This window comes from Oncorhynchus gorbuscha, linkage group LG04 (genome assembly GCF_021184085.1).
Source record: "Oncorhynchus gorbuscha isolate QuinsamMale2020 ecotype Even-year linkage group LG04, OgorEven_v1.0, whole genome shotgun sequence".
NCBI classification, from domain to species: Eukaryota; Metazoa; Chordata; class Actinopteri; order Salmoniformes; family Salmonidae; genus Oncorhynchus; species Oncorhynchus gorbuscha.
In genome coordinates, this window is record NC_060176.1 from 41,489,732 (window position 1) to 41,514,991 (window position 25,260).

General features: G+C 43.2%; 1 protein-coding gene across 1 annotated transcript in view; it reads right to left on the bottom strand.

Moving 5' to 3' along the window:
* Window positions 1-25,260, bottom strand: part of oxct1a (3-oxoacid CoA transferase 1a) — a 111,952-nt gene that overhangs the window by 33,869 nt on the left and 52,823 nt on the right. The window contains exons 8-13 of the mRNA XM_046346800.1: window positions 9,896-10,003; window positions 9,395-9,509; window positions 7,290-7,384; window positions 6,764-6,812; window positions 6,608-6,680; window positions 3,867-3,942 (exon numbers count right to left, since the gene is read on the bottom strand). Of these exons, the coding sequence (XP_046202756.1) occupies window positions 3,867-3,942; window positions 6,608-6,680; window positions 6,764-6,812; window positions 7,290-7,384; window positions 9,395-9,509; window positions 9,896-10,003 (516 nt within the window). The remainder of the gene's footprint in view (window positions 1-3,866; window positions 3,943-6,607; window positions 6,681-6,763; window positions 6,813-7,289; window positions 7,385-9,394; window positions 9,510-9,895; window positions 10,004-25,260) is intronic.

Genomic DNA, 25,260 nt, shown 5'->3' on the forward strand with positions numbered 1-25,260 from the left:
TGACATTATCGATCATAGTCTGCTACTGGAAAAACGTATATGTTATGGCTTTACACCCCCTGGAATAACGTGGATAAAGAGTTACCTGTCTAACCGAACACAGAGGATGTTCTTTAATGGAAGCCTCTCAAACATAATCCCGGTAGAATCAGGAATTACCCAGGGTAGCTGTAAAGGCCCTTTGCTTTTTTCAAATTTTTACTAATGACATGCCACTGGCTTATGTAAGGCCAGTGTGTCTATGTATGCGGATGACTCAACACTATACACATCAGCTACTACAGCAACTGAAATTACTGCTACACTTAACAAAGAGCTGCAGCTAGTTTTGGAACGGGTAGCAAGGAATAAGCTAGTCCTAAATATTTCCAAAACTAAAAGCATTGTATTTGGGACAAATCATTCACTAAACCCTAAACCCCAACTACGTCTCGTAATGAATAATGTGGAAATTGAGCAAGTTGAGGTGACTAAACTGCTTGGAGTAACCCTGGATTGTAAACTGTCATGGTCAAAACATATTGATACAACAGTAGCTAAAATGGGGAGAAGTCTGTCCATAATAAAGCGCTGCTCTGCCCTCTTAACAACACTATCAACAAGGCAGGTCCTACAGACCCTAGTTTTGTCACACCTAGACTACTGTTCAGTAGTGTGGTCAGGTACCACAAAGAGGAACTTGGGAAAATTGCAGTTGGCTCAGAACAGGGCAGCACGGCTGGCCCTTAAAGTACACGGAGAGCTAATATTAATGACATGCATATCAATCTCTCATGGCTCAAAGTGGAAGAGAGATTGACTTCATCATTACTTGTTCTTGTAAGAGCTGTTGACAAGCTGAATGTACCGAGCAGTCTGTTTAAAATACCAGCACACAGCTCGGACACTCATGCATACACCACAAGACTTGCCACCAGAGGTCTCTTCACAGTCCCCAAGTCCAGAACAGACTATGAGAGGCACACAGTACTACATAGAGACATGACTACATGGAACTCTATTCCACATCAGGTATCTGATGCAAGCAGTAAAATCAGATTTTAAAAGCAGGAAAAATACACCTTATGGAACAACGGGGATTGTGATATTGTTGTATGGTGGTAGTGAACATTTTGTGTTGTGGATATGTGGTGGTGTAAAAATGTTATATGATGTACTGTTTTATCTTTAGCTCATTCAGTACAAACATAGTTCACTGTTTTATATTTTGTTTCACTGTAGACGTTGGATTTTCACATACACCTTAGAAAAATACATTTAAACTCAGTTTTTCACAATTCCTGACATTTAATCCTAGTAAAAATTCGCTGTCTTAGGTTAATTAGGGTCACCCCCTTATTTTAAGAATGTGAAATGTCAGAATAATAGTAGAAATAATGATTTTCTTGATTTTTTATTTCTTTCATCACATTCCCAGTGGGTCAGAAGTTTACATACACTCAATTAGTATTTGGTAGCATTTGGTAGCAATTGGTTAACTTGGGTCAAACGTTTTAGGTAGCCTTCCACAAGCTTCCCACAATAAATTGGGTGAATTTTGGCCCATTGCTCCTGACAGAGCTGGTGTAACTGAGTGATGTTTGTAGGCCTCTTTGCTCGCTTTTTCAGTTCTGTCCACAAATGTTCTATAGGATTGAGGTCAGGGCTTTGTGATGGCTACTCCAATACCTTGACTTTGTTGTCCTTAAGCCATTTGCCACAACTTTAGAATAATGCTTGGGGTCATTGTCCATTTGGAAGACCCATTTGCAACCAAGCTTTAACTTCCTGACTTATGTCTTGAGATGTTGCTTCAATATATGCACGTAATATTCCCCCCTCATGAGGCCATCTATTTTGTGAAGTGCACCAGTCCCTCCTGCAGCAAAACACCCCCACAACATGATGCTGCCACCCCCCGTGCTTCCCGGTTTCGGATGGTGTTCTTCAGCTTGCAAGCCTCCCCCTTTTTCCTCCAAACATAACGATGGTCATTATGGCCAAACAGTTATATATTTTTTTCATCAGACCAGAGGACATTTCTCCAAAAGGTACGATCTTTGTCCCCATGTGCAATTACAAACCGTAGTCTGACTTTTTTATGGCGGTTTTGGAGCAGTGGCTTCTTCCTTGCTGAGCAGCCTTTCAGGTTATGTCGATATAGGACTTGTTTTACTGTGGATTTAGATAGCTTTGTACCGGTTTCCTCCAGCATCTTCACAAGGTCCTTTGCTGTTGTTCTGGGATTGATTTGCACTTTTCGCACCAAAGTATGTTCATCTCTAGGAGACAGAACGTGTCTCCTTCCTGAGCGGTATGACGGCTGCGTGGTCCCATGGTGTTTATACCTGCGTACTATTGTTTGTACAGATGAACGTGGTACCTTCAGGCGTTCGCAAATTGCTCCCAAGGATGAACCAGACTTGTGGGCGTCTACAATCTTTTTCTGAGGTCTTGGCTGATTTCTTTTGATTTTCCCATGATGTTAAGCAAGGAGCCACTGAGTTTGAATGTAGGCCTTGAAATAGATGTATTTTTTAAATTTCACCTTTATTTAACCAGGTAGGCCAGTTGAGAACAAGTTCTCATTTACAACTGCGACCTGGCCAAGATAATCCACAGGTACACCTCCAATTTACTCAAATGATGTCAATAAGCCTATCAAAAGCGTTTAAATCCAACACATAATTTTCTGGAATTTTCCAAGCTGTTTAAAGGCACAGTCAACTTAGTGTATGTAAACTTCTGACCCACTGGAATTGTGATACAGTGAATTATAAGTGAAATAATCTGTCTGTAAACAATTGTTGGGAAAATTACTTGTGTCATGCACAAAGTAGATGTCCTAACTGACTTGCCAAAACTATAGTTTGTTAACAAGAAATTTGTGGAGTGGTTGAAAAACGAGTTTTAATGACTCCAACCTAAGTGTATGTAAACTTCTGACTTCAACTGTATATTTAATGTGGGTGCTTGGTGTTTTTGGACCCAAGGAAGAGCAATGGTGATCGCTAAAAAATACAAATAAATACTAGACGTACAGTATTTGCGTTGAGCGTAATACAAATAAATACTAGACGAACACTATTTGCGTTGAGCGTAATACGAATAAATACTAGACGTACAGTATTTGCGTTGAGCGTAATACAAATAAATATTAGACGAACAGTATTTGCGTTGAGCATGTTCCTGCTGTCAGCCTCTCCAGCTTTCAGTAGCTCTGTGGGTGGTGTTGCTAGGCTGCCCTGTATTAGGAGCAGTGATTCTAGTGGCTAACCTCCATTAAGCCTCTGTAGTCTCTGCCCTCACACCGCTGCTTGATCTGGTTGGCTGAGGGGCTGGAAGTGGCTACAGCCTCAGGTAATAACTGACCTACCACACAGTCACTCCATTACCGCTCCCCATAGGTCAGAAATTATAATACAGGTCATAATGGCAGACCGAGGAGCCGGGGCAGAGCCAGAGGCACGCTGGTTTGGTAAACTGTACATGTTTGTCTACAACGTAACGACACACAGTGGCGTGCAGTGGAGAGAGGGAGTGTGCAGTCCGTGTCAGAGAGACAACAAAAACGAAAATGCAGTGAAGAAATACAATCTTTTGTTGTGTTGTCTCTCCCTGTGCTGTAGCTCTGTGCATCAATAGAAGAGGAACCATGACCTTGTACCACACAGTAAAGTATGCCAGCTTCTTCTTAAGTGGGGTGCATATGCCTCTGAAGCCACATTCAGGGTAGTAAACAACCATAAATTCAATAATAATAATAATAATTGACAAGGATAGAGAATAACCATTTGTGGACAGGATAACAGAGAGAGGCAGGGGGGCCCATCCTGCTTAAGCCATGCTAGGGGAAACACTGATAGTAACTATGGTGATGTTCGTACCGGGATCATCCAGTTGGCCAGGTCTCCCATCTTAGAAACCTGCATGGCTCCCAGCATCGTCAAGTTGATGTGACCACTGCAGAGTAGACAAACAATCACCGTATCAATCAACCTATACATCTATTATAACTAACCCAATCAGTCCATCAATCACCAACAAGGTAAACGTGGCAAATAGTGACAGAAGGAGGGTTTGATACCTCGTCGAAGGCATAAGAAACATCAACTGTGTTCTGAGTTATAGAGAGAATGATGTTGGGTTGTTCCACATGATTAAACATGTGCCATTAAACTATGAAGACATTCTAATTAACTCTGTGTGGGAGGGGTGAGAGGAGGAGGATGGTTTCAATTTGTAACTCTGGTAATAGGACAGCTGGTGTAATCAGACAGGTGGCAGCCAATTAGAATAGCCATGTTCCCTCGCTTTCACCTCACCTCTGAGACAAGACAAGGAGACATTGTGCCACAGGGAGAGAGAGACCTGAGCTACACACACAACGACAGGCCAATGTCATGCGTTTCAGAAATCTCTGCCGAAACCCACCCAAAACTATTCACCGGATCAACTTTTGACACCAGTGGCACCATGCTCAGATCTAAGAGGGACAGTGTGTATGCGTCTCTCTCTCTCTCGGTTTGTGTGTGTGCATTAGAGAGTCAGTGGGAGGGAAGGGCACACACAACCAGATACCCTGTAAAATCAGAGCATAGACACTGCAGTGCAATGACTCACTATAACCAGCACGTGTGTGTCTGTGTGTGTGTGTGTGTGTGTGTGTGTGTGTGTGTGTGTGTGTGTGTGTGTGTGTGTGTGTGTGTGTGTGTGTGTGTGTGTGTGTGTGTGTGTGTGTGTGTGTGTGTGTGTGTGTGTGTGTGTGTGTGTGTGTGTGTGTGTGTGTGTGTGTATGAGCCATGTCTTTGTGCGGTCTCTGGCACATTGGCCATTAGCCCTCTGTATTTATGAATCTTATTGGATTTCCACGGGTGGACAAACAGATCTACTTCTATAGGGTGGGTGGGCCGAGTCTCAGCTGATCCAGAAATCAATATCAACCCGTGAATTATCGCCATCGCTTTTGCCGAGCTGCATGGTCAACAATAGCTAACAGCTAATATACAAGGCTTACAAATCAGGGCTTGGCCATGGTTGTTAAGCAGCATTTCATGGTTTCATGGCAGTTTTGTTGAACTCAGACGCCATCTATTTATCTAATATACACTATATGACCAAAGGTATGTGGACACCTGCTTGTCGAACATCTCATTCCAAAATCATGGGCATTAATATGGAGTTGGTCCCCCTTTGCTGCTAGAACAGCCTCCACTCATCTGGGGAGGCCTTCCATTAGATGTTGGAACATTTCTGCAGGGACTTGCTTCCATTTAGCCATTCAGAGCATTAGTGAGGTTGGGCACTGATGTTGGGCGATTAGGCCTGGCTCGCAGTCGGCTTTCCAATTCATCCCAAAGGTGTTTGATGGGGTTACGGTCAGGGATCTGTGCAGGCCAGTCAAGTTCTTCCACATCGATCTCGACAAACCATTTCTGTATGGATCTCACTTCGTGCACGGGGGCGTTGTCATGCTGAAAAAGGAAAGGGCCTTCTTATCTAGAATGGCATTGTATTAAGACTTCCCTTCACTGGAACAAGGGGCCTAGCTCGAACCACAAAAAAACAGTCCCGGACCATTATTTCTCCTCCACCAAACTTTACAATTGGCACTATGCATTGGGGCAGGTAACGTTCTCCCGCCAAACCCAGATTTGTCCGTTGGAATGGAAGATGGTGAAGCGTGATTCATTACTCCAGAGAACACGTTTCCACTCCTCCTCTCCAGCCAACGCTTGGCATTGCGCATGATGATCTTAGGCTTGTGTGTGGTTGCTCGGCCATCAGAAACCCCTTTCATGAAGCTCCCGACAAACAGTTGGAGCTGACATTGCTGACGTTGCTTCCAGAGGCAGGTTGGAACTCGGTAGTGAGTGTTGCCACCCGAAGAAAGATTTTTACGCACTACACGCTTCAGCACGCGGTCCCGTTCTGTGAACTTGTGTGGCCTACCACTTTGCGGCTGAGCCGTTGTTGCTCCTAGAAATTTCTACTTCACAATAACAGCACTTACAGTTGACTGGGGCAACTCTAGCAGGGCATAAATTTGTAAAGGTGCCAGCGTTTGTCTATGGAGATTGCATGGCGGTGTGGTCAATTTTATATACCTGTCAACAATGGGTCTGGCTGAAATAGCCAAATCCACTAATTTGAAGGCGCGTCCACCTACTTTTGTCCATGTTGTGTATATCATCCCAAGGTCTCGACAGAAAACGGGATGTTTTTGATGCTCCACTGTCCAAGCTAATCCTAGTGTCTCTTTCTCAGTGTCAATATCCTGATCAGTGAGTCTCCGATTCCATATTCAATGGGACTTCATGTGTCTCACAAAGGGTCATTATGCTTCATGGCATCCACATCTTGTCAATAATGGTCAGACAACCACTACTTTTAGAGACAACCCCAACATGCGCCCGCTCACCCACCCACCCACACGACACACAACACAAACTTCCTGCCCCCTCATCCCTACACTTTCCCTCTCCTGATCACCCTTAGCCTAAACAGTTACCCGATCATTCAGCCCTAACCTAGCCCCCTACAGTTTGACTATAACGCACAAACAAAAACACAGAGCCCTCTGTCTCGATGACTTCAAACAGCAATAAATCAGTTATACTGCCGTTACCCTCTGATCATGGCAAACGATTCGTCACTGGAGAAGTAGGAAGCTCCTGGAAGCACAGTCACCGTTTCTTTACCTGCACAAACACAGGGGGAAATGTCAACATCTCTCATAAACGAGATAGTTTGCGTGTGTGTATGTGAGGCAAAAATCACTTACCGGCGTTAATGAGGTCAGCATCCACTTCGTCTTCTGTGGGGTAGGGGCCCTACACAGAACACACACATTCATCACACAATGACACACATCCGGTCTCTAAGCACCATAACCACACACACACACACACACACACATATTTTCTCTCCCTTCAACAAAGGAACAGTCCTTGTTTCTTTACAGCACTATAAAAGGAGGAGGAGGGGGGGGGGGCTTCTGACATCATATCTCTTTACCTGACATTCATAATTGGGGAAACATTCTCACAAATGAGGCATTGGCATATTTCTGCGGAAATTTCTCTGACAACAGAATTGATGTGAAAGGCTTGGTGGAGCTGCAGTCTTTGTTAACACAGCCCACAGCTGTGTGTACAAATAATGGATGGAGGAAAAAGAAGGCAGATGGTCGCAATCACCACAATGTTGGGTTGAGAATCCGGCACGTTTCAGAACGTCAGTCCCAACACCTGTTGTCAAACCATGTTAGTATGGTTTTACAGTGAGGGGGGTTTATATGAGCGTTTTACCAATCCCAGGATGCCGTTCTCGCTTTGCAGGTGGACAGTTATGTCAGGTTGGATGAAGTTGCTGGCCAGCATGGGGATGCCAATGCCCAGGTTAGCTGACAGGGGTTAACATTAAAGAACACACACTGAATACATGGAAGACATACTAGTACCCTGATCTCATCTGATTCTGCACTACCGATGCCAAAACCTGGGTTAACTGATGGGGTTGGTTTGTCAAGGATAATGAACTTTCCCAATTTCTAATCAAATTGTATTGGTCACATACACAGATTTAGCAGATGTTATTGCGGGTGTAGCGAAATGCTTGTGTTCCTAGCTCCAACAGTGGAGTAGTGTTTAACAATTCACACAAATCTAAAAGATAAAGAATGGAATTAAGAAATATATGAATATTAAGACGAGCAATTTAGGAGTGGCATTGACTAAAACAAAGTAGAATACAGTATATACATATGAAATGAGTAAAGCAGCTTGTAAACACTATTAAAGTGACGAGTGTTCCATTATTAAAATGACCAGTGATTCCATGTCTATGCACAGTTGAAGTCAGAAGTTTACATACACTTAGGTTGGAGTCATTAAAACTTGTTTTACAACCACTCCACATTTCTTGTTAACAAACTATAGTTTGGCAAGTTGGTTAGGACATCCACTTTGTGCATGACAAGTCATTTTTCTAAAAATTGTTTACAGACAGATTATTTCACTTATAATTCACTGTATCACAATTCCAGTGGGTCAGAAGTTTACATACACTAAGTTGACTGTGCCTTTAAACAGCTTGGACAATTCCAGAAAGTGATGTCATGGCTTTAGAAGCTTCTGATAGGCTTAATTGACATAATTTGAGTCAATTGGAGGTGTACCTGTGGATGTATTTCAAGGCCTACCTTCAAACTCAGTGCCTCTTTGCTTGACATCAAGGGAAAATCTAAAGAAATCAGCCAAGACCTCAGAAAAAAATTGTAGACATCCACACATCTGGTTCATCATTGGGAGCAATTTCCAAACGCCTGAAGGTACCACGATCATCTGTACAAACAATAGTACGCAAGTATAAACACCATGGGACCACGCAGCCGTCAAACCGCTCAGGAAGGAGACGGAAGGAAGGTCTCCTAGAGATGAACATACTTTGGTGCGGTAAGTGCAAATCAATCCCAAAACAACAGCAAAGGACCTTGTGAAGATGCTGGAGGAAACAGGTACAAAAGTATCTATATCCACAGTAAAACGAGTCCTATATCGACACAACCTGAAAGGCCGCTCAGCAAGGAAGAAGCCACTGCTCCAAAACCGCCATAAAAAAGCCAGACTACGGTTTGCAACTGCACATGGGGAAAAAGATTGTACTTTTTGGAGAAATGTCCTCTGGTCTGATGAAACAAAAATAGAACTGTTTGGCCATAATGACCATTGTTATGTTTGGAGGAAAAGGGGGAGGCTTGCAAGCCGAAAAGCACCATCCCAACTATGAAGCACGGGGGTGGCAGCATCATGTTGTGGGGGTGCTTTGCTGCGGGAGGGACTGGTGCACTTCACAAAATAGATGGCATCAAGCCCTGACCTCAATCCTATAGAAAATTTGTGGGCAGAACTGAAAAAGCATGTGCGAGCAAAGAGGCCTACAAACCTGACTCAGTTACACCAGCACTGTGGATGAATGGGTCAAAATTCACCCAACTTGTAGTGGGAAGCTTGTGGAAGGCTACCCAAAACGTTTGACCCAAGTTTGACCCAATACACTCAATTAGTACTTGGTGGCATGTAAACTCCTGACCCATTGGGAATGTGATGAAAAAAATAAAAGCTGAAGAAAATCATTCTCTGTTCTACTATTCTGACATTTCACATTCTTAAAATAAAGTGGTGATCCTAACTGACCTATGACAGGGAATTTTTACTAGGATTAAATGTCAGTCATTTTGAAAAACTGAGTTTAAATGTATTTGGCTAAGGTGTATGTAAACTTCCGACTTCAACTGTACATAGTGCAGCACCAATATAGTAGTACATTTAAACGCTTTTACTATTAATCCACGTTTTGCTGAGATGTCATTGATGATTTGTTCAGTCAACTCCCATTTCATGTTCAAGGATACCATACATCCCATCCTCAAACTCCAGAGCTGCCCGGCGAATGATCCTCTCTCGTACGATGTCAGAGTCCTTCTTTGGTTTTGGCTTCTCTGCTTGGGCCTTCTGCACTGTACGCCTCTGAAGAGTGGAGAGAGAGACAATTCAGTCATTTCGGCTTAGTACCAATTGATTACCCACACTTCCATATGGACTATTCCCAGGTTTTCCAGAAATCCTGGTTGGAGGTTTTCAGATTTCCTGCTTATTCCCTCCTCGTTTCAAGAATCTTCCAACAGAGATATCTGGAAAACCTGAGAATTTTGGGATATTTAATGGAACTTTTGCAACTCTTTTTAAACAGTAATACTTCCACTCATTTGATTCCTCATGGTACTAGAACAAGGTAGAGAGGACTTAATTGCACATCAACTTAGTCCAAAAGATAACAGGAAGTCTATAATTCATAGGAAATAATGATAATTTTGCAACCCCGTATGAATCCACTGAGATGTCTGGAGGCCCACCTCTATCCTCTTCTCGTAGCTGCCTCCCTTGATGATCCTGTGGATGTAGATGCTGGGGATGTGGATGTCCTCTTCAGCAAATGTCCCCACATCCACCACCTCCTCTACCTACACACAGATAGAGTTGGAGGATGAAGCATTTTATATCACCTTTATTTAACCAGGTAGGCTAGTTGAGACCAAGTTCTCATTTACAACTGCGACATGGCCAAGATGAAGCAAAGCAGTGTGATCAAGCATGAATCAACAGAGTGCCGTTGGTCACTCCAAACACTGATCCTAGGGGGTTAACTAAAGCCACACTCCTCGATCTCTGTTTCTAACGACTGCGATGGATTCACATTTGTAAAATACAACGTTCAATTTTTTCATTCTGGTCTTTGTTTACGGCTGATAGAGGGTGGAAACAGAGTTTTAGAGAAGTGTGTCTTTAAACCTCTCTTTTTCTATCTGCTAACAGGGAGCAAGCAGGTACCACACTGTATTCATTTCCCCAGCTTTGACAACCACCAAGCCTGGAGTAAGCTGCTTTCATGCGACAGCTTGGCAGTTTGGCCTTTAGAGGTCGAGCCCAGGGGAAAGGGCCTGATCCTGGGATCAGAGGTGATGGAAGGTGGGTACAGGTTCTGTCCATCACAAGAAGAAACCCGGTGTTACATTACAAGCTCTGTCCCAATGTTATTAGATTTAGAAGGACTTGGAATGGTCCAAGTATGGCCTGAAGAAGGGGTGTTGGCAAGGGTTTCAAGAAGCATCACAATCATCATCTCAATTGCCTTCATCGCCATCATGATCATCAGTAATCCATTAGTGTCAACCATAAGGAAATTACACAATGTGGAGGTGAAGACACCATTACTGACTGTGTCACTTAGCAAGGAATCTAAACCCCAATCATACCAGCCACATAACAGAAGCTATGACGACTAGCAAAGATGATAGCTAACGTTCATTAAAAAAGCTTTCAAATGAACCAGTCTCAGTTGGCTGGTTACTAAGCAACATTTTCAGAAAGCTTCCTGCTAAATGAATTACTTCCAGAGTGTGTCCTGGGTTCTGCCTGAGATATGTTCCCCATGTTATTTAATGAGACATTCATTGTAATGGGTATTGATCCTAGGAAGAAAGAGGTCAACGTGACTCGGTGAAAAGGGCAGAAGGTAAACACTATCTTCCTTTATAGAACCCGGTGACTAGAGACATTTTGGACAGTTAAACACGTCTATTTACCAGAAGTACGTTCAGCAAAGGAAATGGCTAGTTTGTGAACGTTAACACAAGCTGACACATTCCGCTTGGTTTGTGTTAAATCGCAAACGTTAGCTAGCTGTTGTAGAAGGTTGTGTGCTGCAAAAGTAAGTGTCTGTTTTGGGTCTAAACCTCTTTGCAAGAATATCAACATCTTTGGAGTGAGCCCATTGTTTTCCGACCCCTTCATCCCATCGCCGTGTGCTGTTTGTTATGGTACCCCAGTAGCCTATGAAGAGCAGCATGAGATAACAACAACACTTTCTGCTGAAGTAGACCCTCGCTAAGCTTTAGAGATACAGAGAGAGAGGGTGAGAGAGAGTGAGAGGAAGAGCGAGAGATCAGAAAGAAAGAGAGAGGGGGAAGTGACAGAGAGAGAGGGGGAGAGAGAGGTGGGGGTGACAGAGTGAGAAAGAGAGAGAGAGAGCAGGGGAAGAAAGAGAGAGAGGGGGAGGGAGAGGGGGAAGTGACAGAGAGAGGGGGTGACAGACAGAGAGAGGGGAGAGAGAGAGAGAGAGAGGGGAGAGAGAGAGAGAGAGAGAGAGAGAGAGAGAGAGAGAGAGCAGGGGAAGAAAGGAGACAGAAAATGCTAGAGAGAGGAAGAGGGGCTCAGGGACTCTTTCAGGAGCAATAATCTTATAATACGATGCTGAAATCATCCCTCTTCATAAAGACTCAGAGGGGAGACACTTCAGAGAGGGAGAGGTAGGCCAAATCGACTTGCAGAAACGAGGAAAAAAAGAGATCTCTACAGAAAGGGGGACAACATAAATTGCAGCCCTCTACTTTTCCCCTACATTCTCCACTCCAATGTAACAGAGGATATTATATATTTATTGCATTCACACATGGGGGCAGCAGGTAGCCTAGTGGTTAGAGCGTTGGGTCAGTAACCGAAAGGTTGCTGGCTCGAATCCCCGAGCTGACAAGGTAAAAATCTGTCGTTCTGCCCCTGAACAAGGGCAGTTAACCCACTGTTCCCCAGTAGGCCGTCATTGTAAATAAGAATTTGTTCCTAACTGACTTCCCTAGTTAAATAATAAAATAGGGAGACGACAGGTGGGCATTTACAGACACATAGAATTGAGTCCTTCCTTATCTCAGCTTCCTCTCCCTCCACACTCTACAATGACTGACTGAGACAAGCCAATGGGTAAAAGCCAAAAGGATTCCATCTAAGCGTTGTCATGGCTACAGGGGCTTTGGTGGTTAGCCGGGCGGTTCAGGGCAGTAAAGTGATTGAGGCGAGTTCTCTCTCTGGGTTAAATCTCTGATAGTGCGAAAGGGGAGCCAAGGGCGGGGATGAGAGACTGGACACTTTGCTAGGGGCTGATGCAGCATCTGACACACACACAGAATGCAAGCACGGACACACACACACCAAAGTTTCCCTTAGCAGGTAATTGCAGGCTTTTGGACGATAAAATGAATTAGAAGCCAATAAAATTGCAAGTGGCCAAATTGTCTGGGGTAATTCTAAATTTGTTGTAAGCCCAGCTAGTATGGACACTGACAGTTGTGAATCTGATGCAGCCGAAGAGCTACTGCCCCCTTACCCGGGAAAGCACCGAACAGACAGGGACGTTGAACCATCGAAAAGATGCGCAAATATGATGAGAACTACATTGATTTGTGGTTCACTTATTTTGGGAGTAGTGCCTTTCCTCAGCCACAGTGTGTTATATGTGCAAAAGTACTATCTCACAACTCGATGAAAACGTCACTCTTGGGCAGACATTTAGAAAACAAAACATGACCATTTGAAAAATAAGCCACGGGAGTTTTTTGAGCGAGAATAAAGCTGACTTTCGAGTAGTAAGACAAGTATAAAAGGACAGGCAAGCCCCATACTATTGTGGAGGGCTTAATACTTCCTGCTGCGGCGGATATGGCTGGGACAATGCTGGGGGAAAAGGCCCCAAAAAACTATACAGACAATGACCTCATCAAACAACGCTGTTTCACAACGCATCAGTGACATGGCAGGAGATGTTTTTAAACAATTACTGCTTCGCATACAAGCCAGTGAATTCTATGCGTTACAGCTGGAGGAGTCAACAGACGTGGCGAGCCTGGCACAGCTCCTGGTATATGTTCGTTACGTTTTTGGGGGATCAATTAAGGAAGACATTCTCTTCTGCAAACCACTGGAAACCAGGACAACAGGAGAGAATATTTTTAAAGTTCTGTGTAGATTTGTGACATCAAATGGACTTTGTTCGTCAAGATGTGTTGGTATCTGTACTGATGGCGCAAAAGCCATGGCAGGAAGACATAGTGGAGTGGTAACGCGAGTGCAAGCAGTTGCTCCCGATGCCACTTGGGTACACTGCAGCATCCACCGAGAGGCTCTTGCTGTCAAGGGAATGCCTGACAGCTTGGAAGACGTTTTGGACACCACAGTGAAAATGGTTCACTTTGTTAAAGGAAGACTCCTGAACTCCCGTGTATTTTCTGAACTATGCAATGATATGGGCAGCAACCATGTAACGCTTTTACAACAAGCAGCAGTGCGCTGGTTGTCAAGGGGCAAAGTATTGACACGAGCGTAAAGTTTTCTTTACTGACCATAATTTTCACTTGTCTGACCGCTTGCATGATAAAGAGTTTCTCACACGACTGGCCTATCAGGGTGATGTTTTTTCTCGCCTGAATGATCTGAACCCAGGATTACAGGGACTCTCCGCAACTATATTCAATGTGCGAGACAAAAATTGAGGCTATGATTACAAAATTGGAGCTCTTCTCTGTCTACATTAACAAGGACAACACACAGGTCTTTCCATCATTGTATGATTTTGTGTGTGCAAATGAACTCAATGTCAAATGTGATATAGCGAAGCACCTGAGTGAGTCGGGTGCGCAATTACGCAGGTACTTTGCCCAAAACGGACGACACAAACAACTGGATTTGTTATCCCTTCCATGCCCTGCCTCCAGTCCACTTACCAATATCTGAACAGGAGAGCCTCATTGAAATTGCAACAAGCAATTCTGTGAAAATATAACTTCATCAACCACATACCTTGCAACCACGTACCTATGTGAGAGTGGATTATCAGCCCTCACTAGCATGAAAACTAAATATAGGCACAGACTGTGTGTGGAAAATAATTTGAGACTGAGACTCTCTCCAATACAACCCAACATTGCATCTGTTCAAGCACATCCTTCTCATTAACCTGTGGCAAGTTATTCACAATTTTTGATGAACAAATACAGTTTTATATGTAAGATAGTTAAATAAAGAGCAAAGTTATTGATTATTATTTATATTATTATTTGTGCCCTGGTCCCATAAGAGCTCTTTGTCACTTCCCACGAGCCGGGTTGTCACAAAATCTCACACTCATTCTTTGTTTAATAAATGTATTCTATAGTGTGTGTGTGGCAGGCTTACAATGATGGGAAAAAACAACATTTGAGAGAGTGCGCTGACCCTGGTGCTAGAGGGGGTATGCAGCTGGAGGTTGAATGTTTGAAGGAGTACGGAACTATAAAACGTTTGGGACCACTAGTTTAGAGCAATCAGGCAAGGTTTTCCAGATTAGTGGAGAACTAGGCTTTTTAAAAATAAACTGCTTCAGACAGGTTGCAGCTGTGCCAGTGAGTGATTGACAAGGCATGCTAGAGGTTCATATTCCCTTTCTCTAGTTGTCAATAGCGCTCCGGTGTGACCTTAGTGGTTGAACGTATGGAGGGGGGATGATTGTAGACTAGTTTCTATAAGTCTTCTGTATGTGCTTCAATAGCCTACATTCTAGATACCCGATTCAATCACCAGCCCTGCTGCCTTAGAGGATGATGGTGATAGTGAAGATGACATTGTAAGGGGGGGGGTGTTACACCACCCACCCATGTCTCTCTACCCTGCCTCACTCGAAACACAGTCTGTCCTCAGCTCAGTTTAGAGCTGTTGCCTAAGGTAAGCCAAGCCCAGCCAGCACAATAAACAAACTCAGCCAATTTAAATATTATATGTGTATAAAGGGCCCAGTGTGGCTTTGATCTGCGCGGTGGGGGTGTGAGTGGGGCTGCAGCAGGGCTCAGCAGGACAGAAGAGAACTGGAATGAATCAAAAGACAATGAAACACACAGGAACGCAAACGCACACACAAACCACCTAGCGACACACATACATATGTTAATTGATATTCCTGTGTCTGTAGTAGCATTTTCACATCAATGAGAGCGGGGAGAGGCTTGAAGTGACCTGGGAGGGAGACACCGGGAATGAAAGGTCCACTGGGAAACACACACACACCTTTTTTTAGTCTGTGTGTTCTTTTTGAGAACTCTGAGCGCTGTCAGGGCATATTATTCTCAAACTAATGGGCATACAGTGTGTATATGGGTGTGTGCCTTTGTCCTAGTGTGTTGTGGTTAGCTGTGCCCAGCATATTCACCTCCTTCAGCCCCAGTCATATTATTAGATCAAAACGTCAAGTCAAGGCACAGCTCGCTGATGTGATCAATGGAAATGAACAAGACAGGAGTTACACCCACACACACACACACACACACTAGGCTGTTGATAAGACCTTTTTACAAATCCACGGATGTGAATGAACTGCTGTGACCCAGCCCTGTACCACCTCAGCTGTGCGTGTGTGTGTGTGTGTGTTTGTGTGTTGACATTAAGGGACATTCAGACAAATTGCTCTGATCAGTACACATATGAAGGGCATCCATTTCTCTTTGAGTGGAGGCTCAGCCTTTTCTAAACCTTCATTGTGTACAAAGGAGCCAATCAAAAGCGATGAGTACTTCGCTACTTCAGTCATCTCTCTCCGCACTCTCTCTCACTCTCTCTCCCTCCATGCTCCTTTCCACACAGACCTAGCCACACCCCCTGTCACTCAAGGAGCACATTTGTTGTTCCTCCTCGACAAGGGCTGCAGTTCAAACTCATAAAAGACACATCCTCGTCCACTTACCCTCATCTTATGCCCTTGGGGGAATCCCCATCACCATTTTTGAGGGAGGTCCAAATGATTTGCCAAGCAAGGGTAGTTTCAACGTAAGCCCATCAGCCCTCGTTTTTAGTCGAGTTGGCGAGTGTACAATTATGTTCACTCCGGGGCCTGAAACTCCCCATAATGCAATTCGTGATGATTGTACATCCGCTAAGAAAAGTCAGCAAAAATGATAACCTCGACGTCAATATGGAGTGAACATACAAGTGTAAGTAAGTAAGTAAGTAAGTAAAAATGAATGTAAATAAGTTAGAAATTGTGCTACTAATACACGACGGCACAAACACATCTCGTAAAAGTAATGACATTTTTGTTTGGTTAGCTTTTGGAAATTGTAGAAATAAAACATTTCCGCAGGATTTTTTAATGTTATTTAGCTCATTGATTTGCTAGCTATCGTACAGTAGGCATATATTAATAATTATATATTTAATGTAAGTAGACATGCAATCATAATTGACTGTAGCGCATATAAACCACCCACAAGCTACCGGTAGCTGAAAACACAATCATCTTGGGATGAAATAGTGACGAATTTCCGGTCATGGGCGGTCCATTTAAAAATCATTACTTCCTCCCTCGCCCCTTGCCATGCAAGTGTATTTAAAAAAGAATAATTTGTATTAACAACAAATCAATACAGGAAGTACATGTGGGAACACAAGTATATATAAATAATATACAAAAGGACAATTGGGCTAGGGGGTAAAATATTACATTACACAAGGACCATACACTTATTAATCTAACAGCTTTTTTATTAGTAGAGTATTTAGTTGTCTTAAAATACAGTTCAATTTATTTTTGTAAGGTAAGAAAATGTGGTGTTTTGTTTGTAAATTTACATTTGTGAATATGACATTTGGCCAAAAGAATAATGAAATGAATTACATAAAAGCGTTTCAGCTTATTTCTATCGTAGGTAAAGAATCCAAGCAGTACATCTCTTCAAAATAGTGTAAGATCTTCATAAATGTGTTCAATTATAAATCTACTGATGTCTTGCAACAGTCTTCTTACATGAATACAATGCCAAACAACATGCAACACTGTTTCTTAGTGGTCATTAGAAAAGGAACAATTTGAGTGTATGTTTTCCTTAAACTTCTTCATATAATGGTTGGCAGGATAATATTTTTGCCCCACTGTACCTACTTCCTAATATAATGGGTACGGTTTCTCCACAGAAAGTTGAAAAGCATCTGGTCTATCTCCTTGCTTATTTTACCATCAAGATATAAAGATAGAGCACCATATGTTAGTCTAGAGATATCTTCAGCCTTGGTTATTAGGACTCTTCCTTTTAAAGATAAGTCCCTCTGTAGCCATTGATTTAACTTCTTCTGTGTTTTTTAAATAAGAGGGTTAAAATTTAGTAAGCCTCTCGACTTCTGATCCTTTGTAATGGTTATGCCTAAATATGTAAGTTATTCTTTTACTGGAATACCATAATATGAAGGTGTCACACAATCTTTGACAGCCATGAGTTCACATTTATTAATGTTAAGATATAGACCAGACGCTTTGGAAAAGGATTGTATCACATTGATTGATATGGAAATTTGGTTAGCGTCTTTCAGAAAAAGTATAGTATCGTCAGCCAGCTGGCTTATAATAATTTCTTTACCAGCTATGGAAATACCTTGTACAGGACTATTATTTAAAGAATTTGTAAGAGGTTAATTGATTAATAAAAACAGGTATGCAGAGATAGGACAACCTTGCCTAATTCCTCTCTTTAACTCAAATCTAGGTGAGGTGCCACATTTCAATTTGATAGAGCTGTTACCATTTGTATAGAGAGTCTTAATATACTTACAGAAAAAAATCCCCAAAGCCAAGTCTCTCAAGGGACTGGAAGAGGAACTGATGTTTTACTGTGTTGCTAAATGCTTTATAAAAATCTAAAAATAATATCAATCAATCAATCAATCAATCAAATGTATTTATATAGCCCTTCGTACATCAGCTGATATCTCAAAGTGCTGTACAGAAACCCAGCCTAAAACCCCAAACAGCAAGCAATGCAGGTGTAGAAGCACGGTGGCTAGGAAAAACTCCCTAGAAAGGCCAAAACCTAGGAAGAAACCTAGAGAGGAACCAGGCTATGTGGGGTGGCCAGTCCTCTTCTGGCTGTGCCGGGTGGAGATATTATGAAGCTATCCTCGGTTGTTAGGCCTGAGCAGTCAAGTATGTCTAATACTAGTCTGATATTGTTAGAAATATGTCTGTTCCTCATAAAGCCAGACTGTGTTTCCATCAATGATTGCATCCAGGACTTCTTTAATTATTTTTGAAAGTAATAAGGCTAATATCTTATAGTCATTATTAAGAAGACAAATTGGGTGCCAGTTATCGATGAGCAGCACTTATTTTTTAGGCTTAGGTATCAGTGCTATTAACCCCTGAATTATTGTAGGAGGGAGAACATTGTTTTTAATAGTCTCTAAAAATACTTAAAATAGGAAGGGAGCTACTTGTTCAGAAAATAATTTATACAATTCTGATTCTACCAACATCTGGTGATTTATTGTTCTTTAGATGTTTGATAGACTCTAAAATCTCTTCAACTTTGATGGGTTCATCACACTGTTTCGATTCTATATCACTGATAGAGTAAACATTATTCGGGGAGTCAAAAAACATATCTGTGGATTCCTGACAGTACGTATAGCTATACAATTTTCTGTAAACATTTCTACAGTATTTAGCAAATAATTTTTGGTCATCTGTAATAACACCATCAATTTCTAGCTTATGGATAGTGTTATTTGTAAAGTGAAATTTCTCAAGTCTAAAGAAATAGGATGAATTGTTCTCCCTCCTCAATCCATTTTTTCCTAGATCTAATAAAGGCTCCTTCTGCTTTTAATCTATATATATTATCCAGTTTATTTTGTAACTCAATCAGTTCCATCTTCTCCTCCCCCGAGAGGGCAGCTGGGGACCTCTGAGAAAGGGAAGTTATCTTAATGATCACCTTTTCCTCCTCAGCTCTTCTGGTCTTAGCAAGATTACTACCATATTTTCGAAGGTATTTGGACACCTCACATTTAAAGAGCTCCCAGTTCTTGCAATAAGATTTATCTTCACAAGCCCTTTCCCAAAAGTGTGAGAGCAGATCTTTAACCTCAAATGTAACGATATAATGATTTAATAACGAGCTATTTAGCATCCAGTAGGATGCTCTACCAAGGTTAGTATCATGGGTAAATATTTTGATATCAATGTAAATGGCCCTGTGAAGGGAGCAGTACAAATTTTTGTTGTAACACACTCACTATCAATACATTTGGATATAAGCCAAAAATCTATTCTGGATTGTCTGGAACCTGTTTTGTTACTGAATGATCTGTCGGCCGGAAACCTCTCTCTCCATTTATCAGTAAGATCAAACTTTTCCATAAAAAGTATTAAACCCAAATTCTGATTGGTTGGCCTATCTGGGGGCCATCTATCAGTTGAATTATGTAGAGTAATGTTAAAGTCCCCTCCTATCAATAATAACACATTTGGAAATTTAGATAACCAATGATGTATAGGTTTCTCTATAGATTCAAGAAACTCATCATTCTCATGTTTGGTGTTGTACCCATAGAAATTTACAGCAATTAGCATGTCATTGTAACTGATCACAAGACAAATAAAGGTACCAAAGGGGTCACATTCCGAGTGTAGAATATTACCAAAATGTATTTTACATTGTGACACCAGCAGAGTGTTCAGATCCATGGGAAAGCCAAACATTGTTGCCCCACTGTGACCTCCAGAAGTTGGCAACAGCCGAAACTGAGTGAGACTCTTGAAAAAAGCAGAAATCTGTTCGAAATTGTTTAGCAAATAAACATAAGGCCTTGTTCTTCACATTGTTTCGTAACCCCCGAGCATTAAGAGAAACTATAGACAAAGACAAAACAACAAAGATTATATAAAAGTATAACCTGTAGTAGGATGAGTCAAACGTAGGAGCAGTGAACGTAAGCGATAATGAACAGAGATCTGCACCATTTAAGTCAATTTAAAGTGAAAATAGCTTATTCCATAAACTCTTGAGCTAGATGTTATCCAGCTTGTGAAATTCACCTCAACAGAAAATTATGTTCAAGACCAAACCAAGGGTTCTTTGTAGTAAGAGAGACGAAAAACCCTCTTTAGTGTAATCAGGAACTATTCTGAGAAATAAAATACAAAATAATATTTTAAGGGCATATGAAAACTGATCATAAAAAAATAGAATATATGTGTATTTTTTTACATATACAGTGGGGAGAACAAGTATTTGATACACTGCCAATTTTGCAGGTTTTCCTACTTACAAAGCATGTAGAGGTCTGTAATTTTCATGATAGGTACACTTCAACTGTGAGAGACAGAATGTAAAACAAAAATCCAGAAAATCACATTGTATGATTTTTAAGTAATTCATTTGCATTTTATTGCATGACATAAGTATTTGATACATCAGAAAAGCAGAACATAATACTTGGTACAGAAACCTTTGTTTGCAATTACAGAGATCATATGTTTCCTGTCGTTCTTGACCAGGTTTGTACACACTGTAGCAGTGATTTTGGCACACTTTTCCATACAGACCTTCTCCAGATCCTTCAGGTTTTGGGGCTGTCGCTGGGCAATATGGACTTTCAGCTCCCTCCAAAGATTTTCTATTGGGTTCAGGTCTGGAGACTGGCTAGGCCACTCCAGGACCTTGAGATGCTTCTTACGGAGCCACTCCTTAGTTGCCCTGGCTGTGTGTTTCGGGTCATGGTCATGCTGGAAGACCCAGCCACGACCCATCTTCAATGCTCTTACTGAGGGAAGGAGGTTGTTGGCCAAGATCTCGCGATACATGGCCCCATCCATCCTCCCCTCAATACGGTGCAGTCGTCCTAACCCCTTTACAGAAAAGCATCCCCAAAGAATGATGTTTCCACCTCCATGCTTCACGGTTGGGATGGTGTTCTTGGGGTTGTACTCATCCTTCTTCTTCCTCCAAACACGGCAAGTGGAGTTTAGACCAAAAAGCTCTATTTTTGTTTCATCAGACCACCTGACCTTCTCCCATTCCTCCTCTGGATCATCCAGATGGTCATTGGCAAACTTCAGACGGGCCTGGACATGCGCTGGCTTGAGCAGGGGGACCTTGCGTGCGCTGCAGGATTTTAATCCATGACAGAGTAGTGTGTTACTAATGGTTTTCTTTGAGACTGTGGTCCCAGCTCTCTTCAGGTCATTGACCAGGTCCTGCCGTGTAGTTCTGGGCTAATCCCTCACCTTCCTCATGATAATTGATGCCCCACGAGGTGAGATCTTGCATGGAGCCCCAGACCGAGGGTGATTGACCGTCATCTTGAACTTCATCCATTTTCTAATAATTGTGCCAACAGTTGTTGCCTTCTCACCAAGCTGCTTGCCTATTGTCCTGTAGCCCATCCCAGCCTTGTGCAGGTCTACAATTTTAACCCTGATGTCCTTACACAGCTCTCTGATCTTGGCCATTGTGGGGAGGTTGGACAGGTGTATTTTATACAGGTAACGAGTTCAAACAGGTGCAGTTAATACAGCTACAACTTGGCCACAACTTGTTCCTTCTTTCTATGTCCTCCGGGCTGAGATGGTCGGCGAAACGCAGACCATGGCTCTGAAGGAAGGCGTTCTTCCTAGCAGCTTTCCAGACAGCATCCCTGTAGAATCTGGCAGTGAAGAGGATGATGATACCCCTGGGTCTTGAATCGTCTTGCTGTTGCTTCTTGCCGAGGCGATGCACAACGTCGATGGCATCGCCAACTTTGTTCTTCTCTGCAGGCATAACTTCTTGTCAGATGTGGATAGCCTCTCCTCGCACATCCTCATTCTCCACCGCTAGCACACCGTAGAGTCTCAGGTTCCATCTTCTTGTGTTTTGTTTCAGATCAGTGAGACGTCTATGGTAGACATTGTTGTTCTTTTCCACGTTTTCCACACTTTTTTCAACTTTTGCCACTCTCGTTTTCACATCCTTGATTTCACCACATGCAAACTCCACAGTCTTTTTCAAGCCTTCGATAACCATGGTGTTCACGCCTACCATTTTCTCAATGGCGTCATACCTGGAGTTGATACCAGTCATACCAGGCTGGCTCGGTCCTCCCCTCCCGCTCCGTGGCTTGACGACTCATTGCGAGCTCACAGAACAGGGCTCCGGGCAGCTGAGCGGAAATGGAGGAAAACTCGCCTCCCTGCGGACCTGGCATCCTTTCACTCCCTCCTCTCTACATTTTCCTCCTCTGTCTCTGCTGCTAAAGCCACTTTCTACCACTCTAAATTCCAAGCATCTGCCTCTAACCCTAGGAAGCTCTTTGCCACCTTCTCCTCCTTCCTGAATCCCCCCCCCCTCCCTCTCTGCAGATGACTTCGTCAACCATTTTGAAAAGAAGGTCGACGACATCCGATCCTCGTTTGCTAAGTCAAACGACACCGCTGGTTCTGCTCACACTGCCCTACCCTGTGCTCTGACCTCTTTCTCCCCTCTCTCTCCAGATGAAATCTCGCGTCTTGTGACGGCCGGCCGCCCAACAACCTGCCCGCTTGACCCTATCCCCTCCTCTCTTCTCCAGACCATTTCCGGAGACCTTCTCCCTTACCTCACCTCGCTCATCAACTTATCCCTGACCGCTGGCTACGTCCCTTCCGTCTTCAAGAGAGCGAGAGTTGCACCCCTTCTGAAAAAACCTACACTCGATCCCTCCGATGTCAACAACTACAGACCAGTATCCCTTCTTTCTTTTCTCTCCAAAACTCTTGAACGTGCCGTCCTTGGTCAGCTCTCCTGCTATCTCTCTCAGAATGACCTTCTTGATCCAAATCAGTCAGGTTTCAAGACTAGTCATTCAACTGAGACTGCTCTTCTCTGTATCACGGAGGCGCTCCGCACCGCTAAAGCTAACTCTCTCTCCTCTGCTCTCATCCTTCTAGACCTATCGGCTGCCTTCGATACTGTGAACCATCAGATCCTCCTCTCCACCCTCTCCGAGTTGGGCATCTCCGGCGCGGCCCACGCTTGGATTGCGTCCTACCTGACAGGTCGCTCCTACCAGGTGGCGTGGCGAGAATCTGTCTCCTCACCACGAGCTCTCACCACTGGTGTCCCCCAGGGCTCTGTTCTAGGCCCTCTCCTATTCTCGCTATACACCAAGTCACTTGGCTCTGTCATAACCTCACATGGTCTCTCCTATCATTGCTATGCAGACGACACACAATTAATCTTCTCCTTTCCCCCTTCTGATGACCAGGTGGTGAATCGCATCTCTGCATGTCTGGCAGACATATCAGTGTGGATGACGGATCACCACCTCAAGCTGAACTTCGGCAAGACGGAGCTGCTCTTCCTCCCGGGGAAGGACTGCCCGTTCCATGATCTCGCCATCACGGTTGACAACTCCATTGTGTCCTCCTCCCAGAGCGCTAAGAACCTTGGCGTGATCCTAGACAACACCCTGTCGTTCTCAACTAACATCAAGGCGGTGGCCCGTTCCTGTAGGTTCATGCTCTACAACATCCGCAGAGTACGACCCTGCCTCACACAGGAAGCGGCGCAGGTCCTAATCCAGGCACTTGTCATCTCCCGTCTGGATTACTGCAACTCGCTGTTGGCTGGGCTCCCTGCCTGTGCCATTAAACCCCTACAACTCATCCAGAACGCCGCAGCCCGTCTAGTGTTCAACCTTCCCAAGTTCTCTCACGTCACCCCGCTCCTCCGCTCTCTCCACTGGCTTCCAGTTGAAGCTCGCATCCACTACAAGACCATGGTGCTTGCCTACGGAGCTGTGAGGGGAACGGCACCTCAGTACCTCCAGGCTCTGATCAGGCCCTACACCCAAATAAGGGCACTGCGTTCATCCACCTCTGGCCTGCTCGCCTCCCTACCACTGAGGAAGTACAGTTCCCGCTCAGCCCAGTCAAAACTGTTCGCTGCTCTGGCTCCCCAATGGTGGAACAAACTCCCTCACGACGCCAGGACAGCGGAGTCAATCACCACCTTCCGGAGACACCTGAAACCCCACCTCTTTAAGGAATACCTAGGATAGGATAAAGTAATCCTTCTCACCCCCCCCCTTAAAATATTTAGATGCACTATTGTAAAGTGGCTGTTCCACTGGATGTCATAAGGTGAATGCACCAATTTGTAAGTCGCTCTGGATAAGAGCGTCTGCTAAATGACTTAAATGTAAATGTAAATGAGAGAGTAGCCACAATGTCAGAGTTCATGTTGGGTTTTTTGGAGGGTGGAGGTTTGCACGGAGTAACCGGTAAAGAGGGGAATTCATCATCTTTAACAACATTTGAAAGCATGATATTATCAATAGGGCAAGCGTAGTTATGGCAGTTGTCTATAAGCACGATTCTCTCTTGTTGATTAGCAATAGAACAGCTAGCGTCTTCCTTTCTATTTTTGTCACGACTTCGCATGGACATGCAGAAATAAATGATCCAATTCTTATTCCAGTCACAGGAATGTTTTTATATCTTGAACAAATAAAAACAGTAATAGTAATGACCGTAAACTTGTTTTTCTTTTCACAATCTTTCTGAAGTTTGGTGCGGAGCTCTGTAAAAAAGCATCTGTTCAAGCCGCCATCTTGGTCTTCCCTTGCCATGCAACTGTATACTCGTCAGATGTCATGATACGTCATCAGAAGTGTCCACTTAATTATGCGGGCTGATGGGATAGGCTGTCATTTAAATGTTTGGACTGTAGTCCAGAATACACGTATGTCCAGTCTCTGCATATTCATAATCTGCAAACATCTAACCGCTAATGCTAATTGCTAGCTATCTTATAAATGTACTGAGTCAGAGAATGTAACTGGCTTTCCAGCCTGATAATACCAGTGATGGTATGTAGACCTAAATCTGCATGATTTTTGCAGCGGTATCTTCTAAATCGAAGAGGACTATGCGAAGCAAGAATATGTATGCGTCATGAAGTAGCTAGGAGAATACATTCATTGTAGCCAAAGATTGTAGGGTCCTATAGGAAACACTTGGGTTCCTATGTGTCACAATAACTTCTCCTTGGCATTTTCATTTGTTGTCATGTCAAACACTGAATGCCCCCTACTATATTCTAACTATAGAATTAGAATAATCATTCTATTTCCA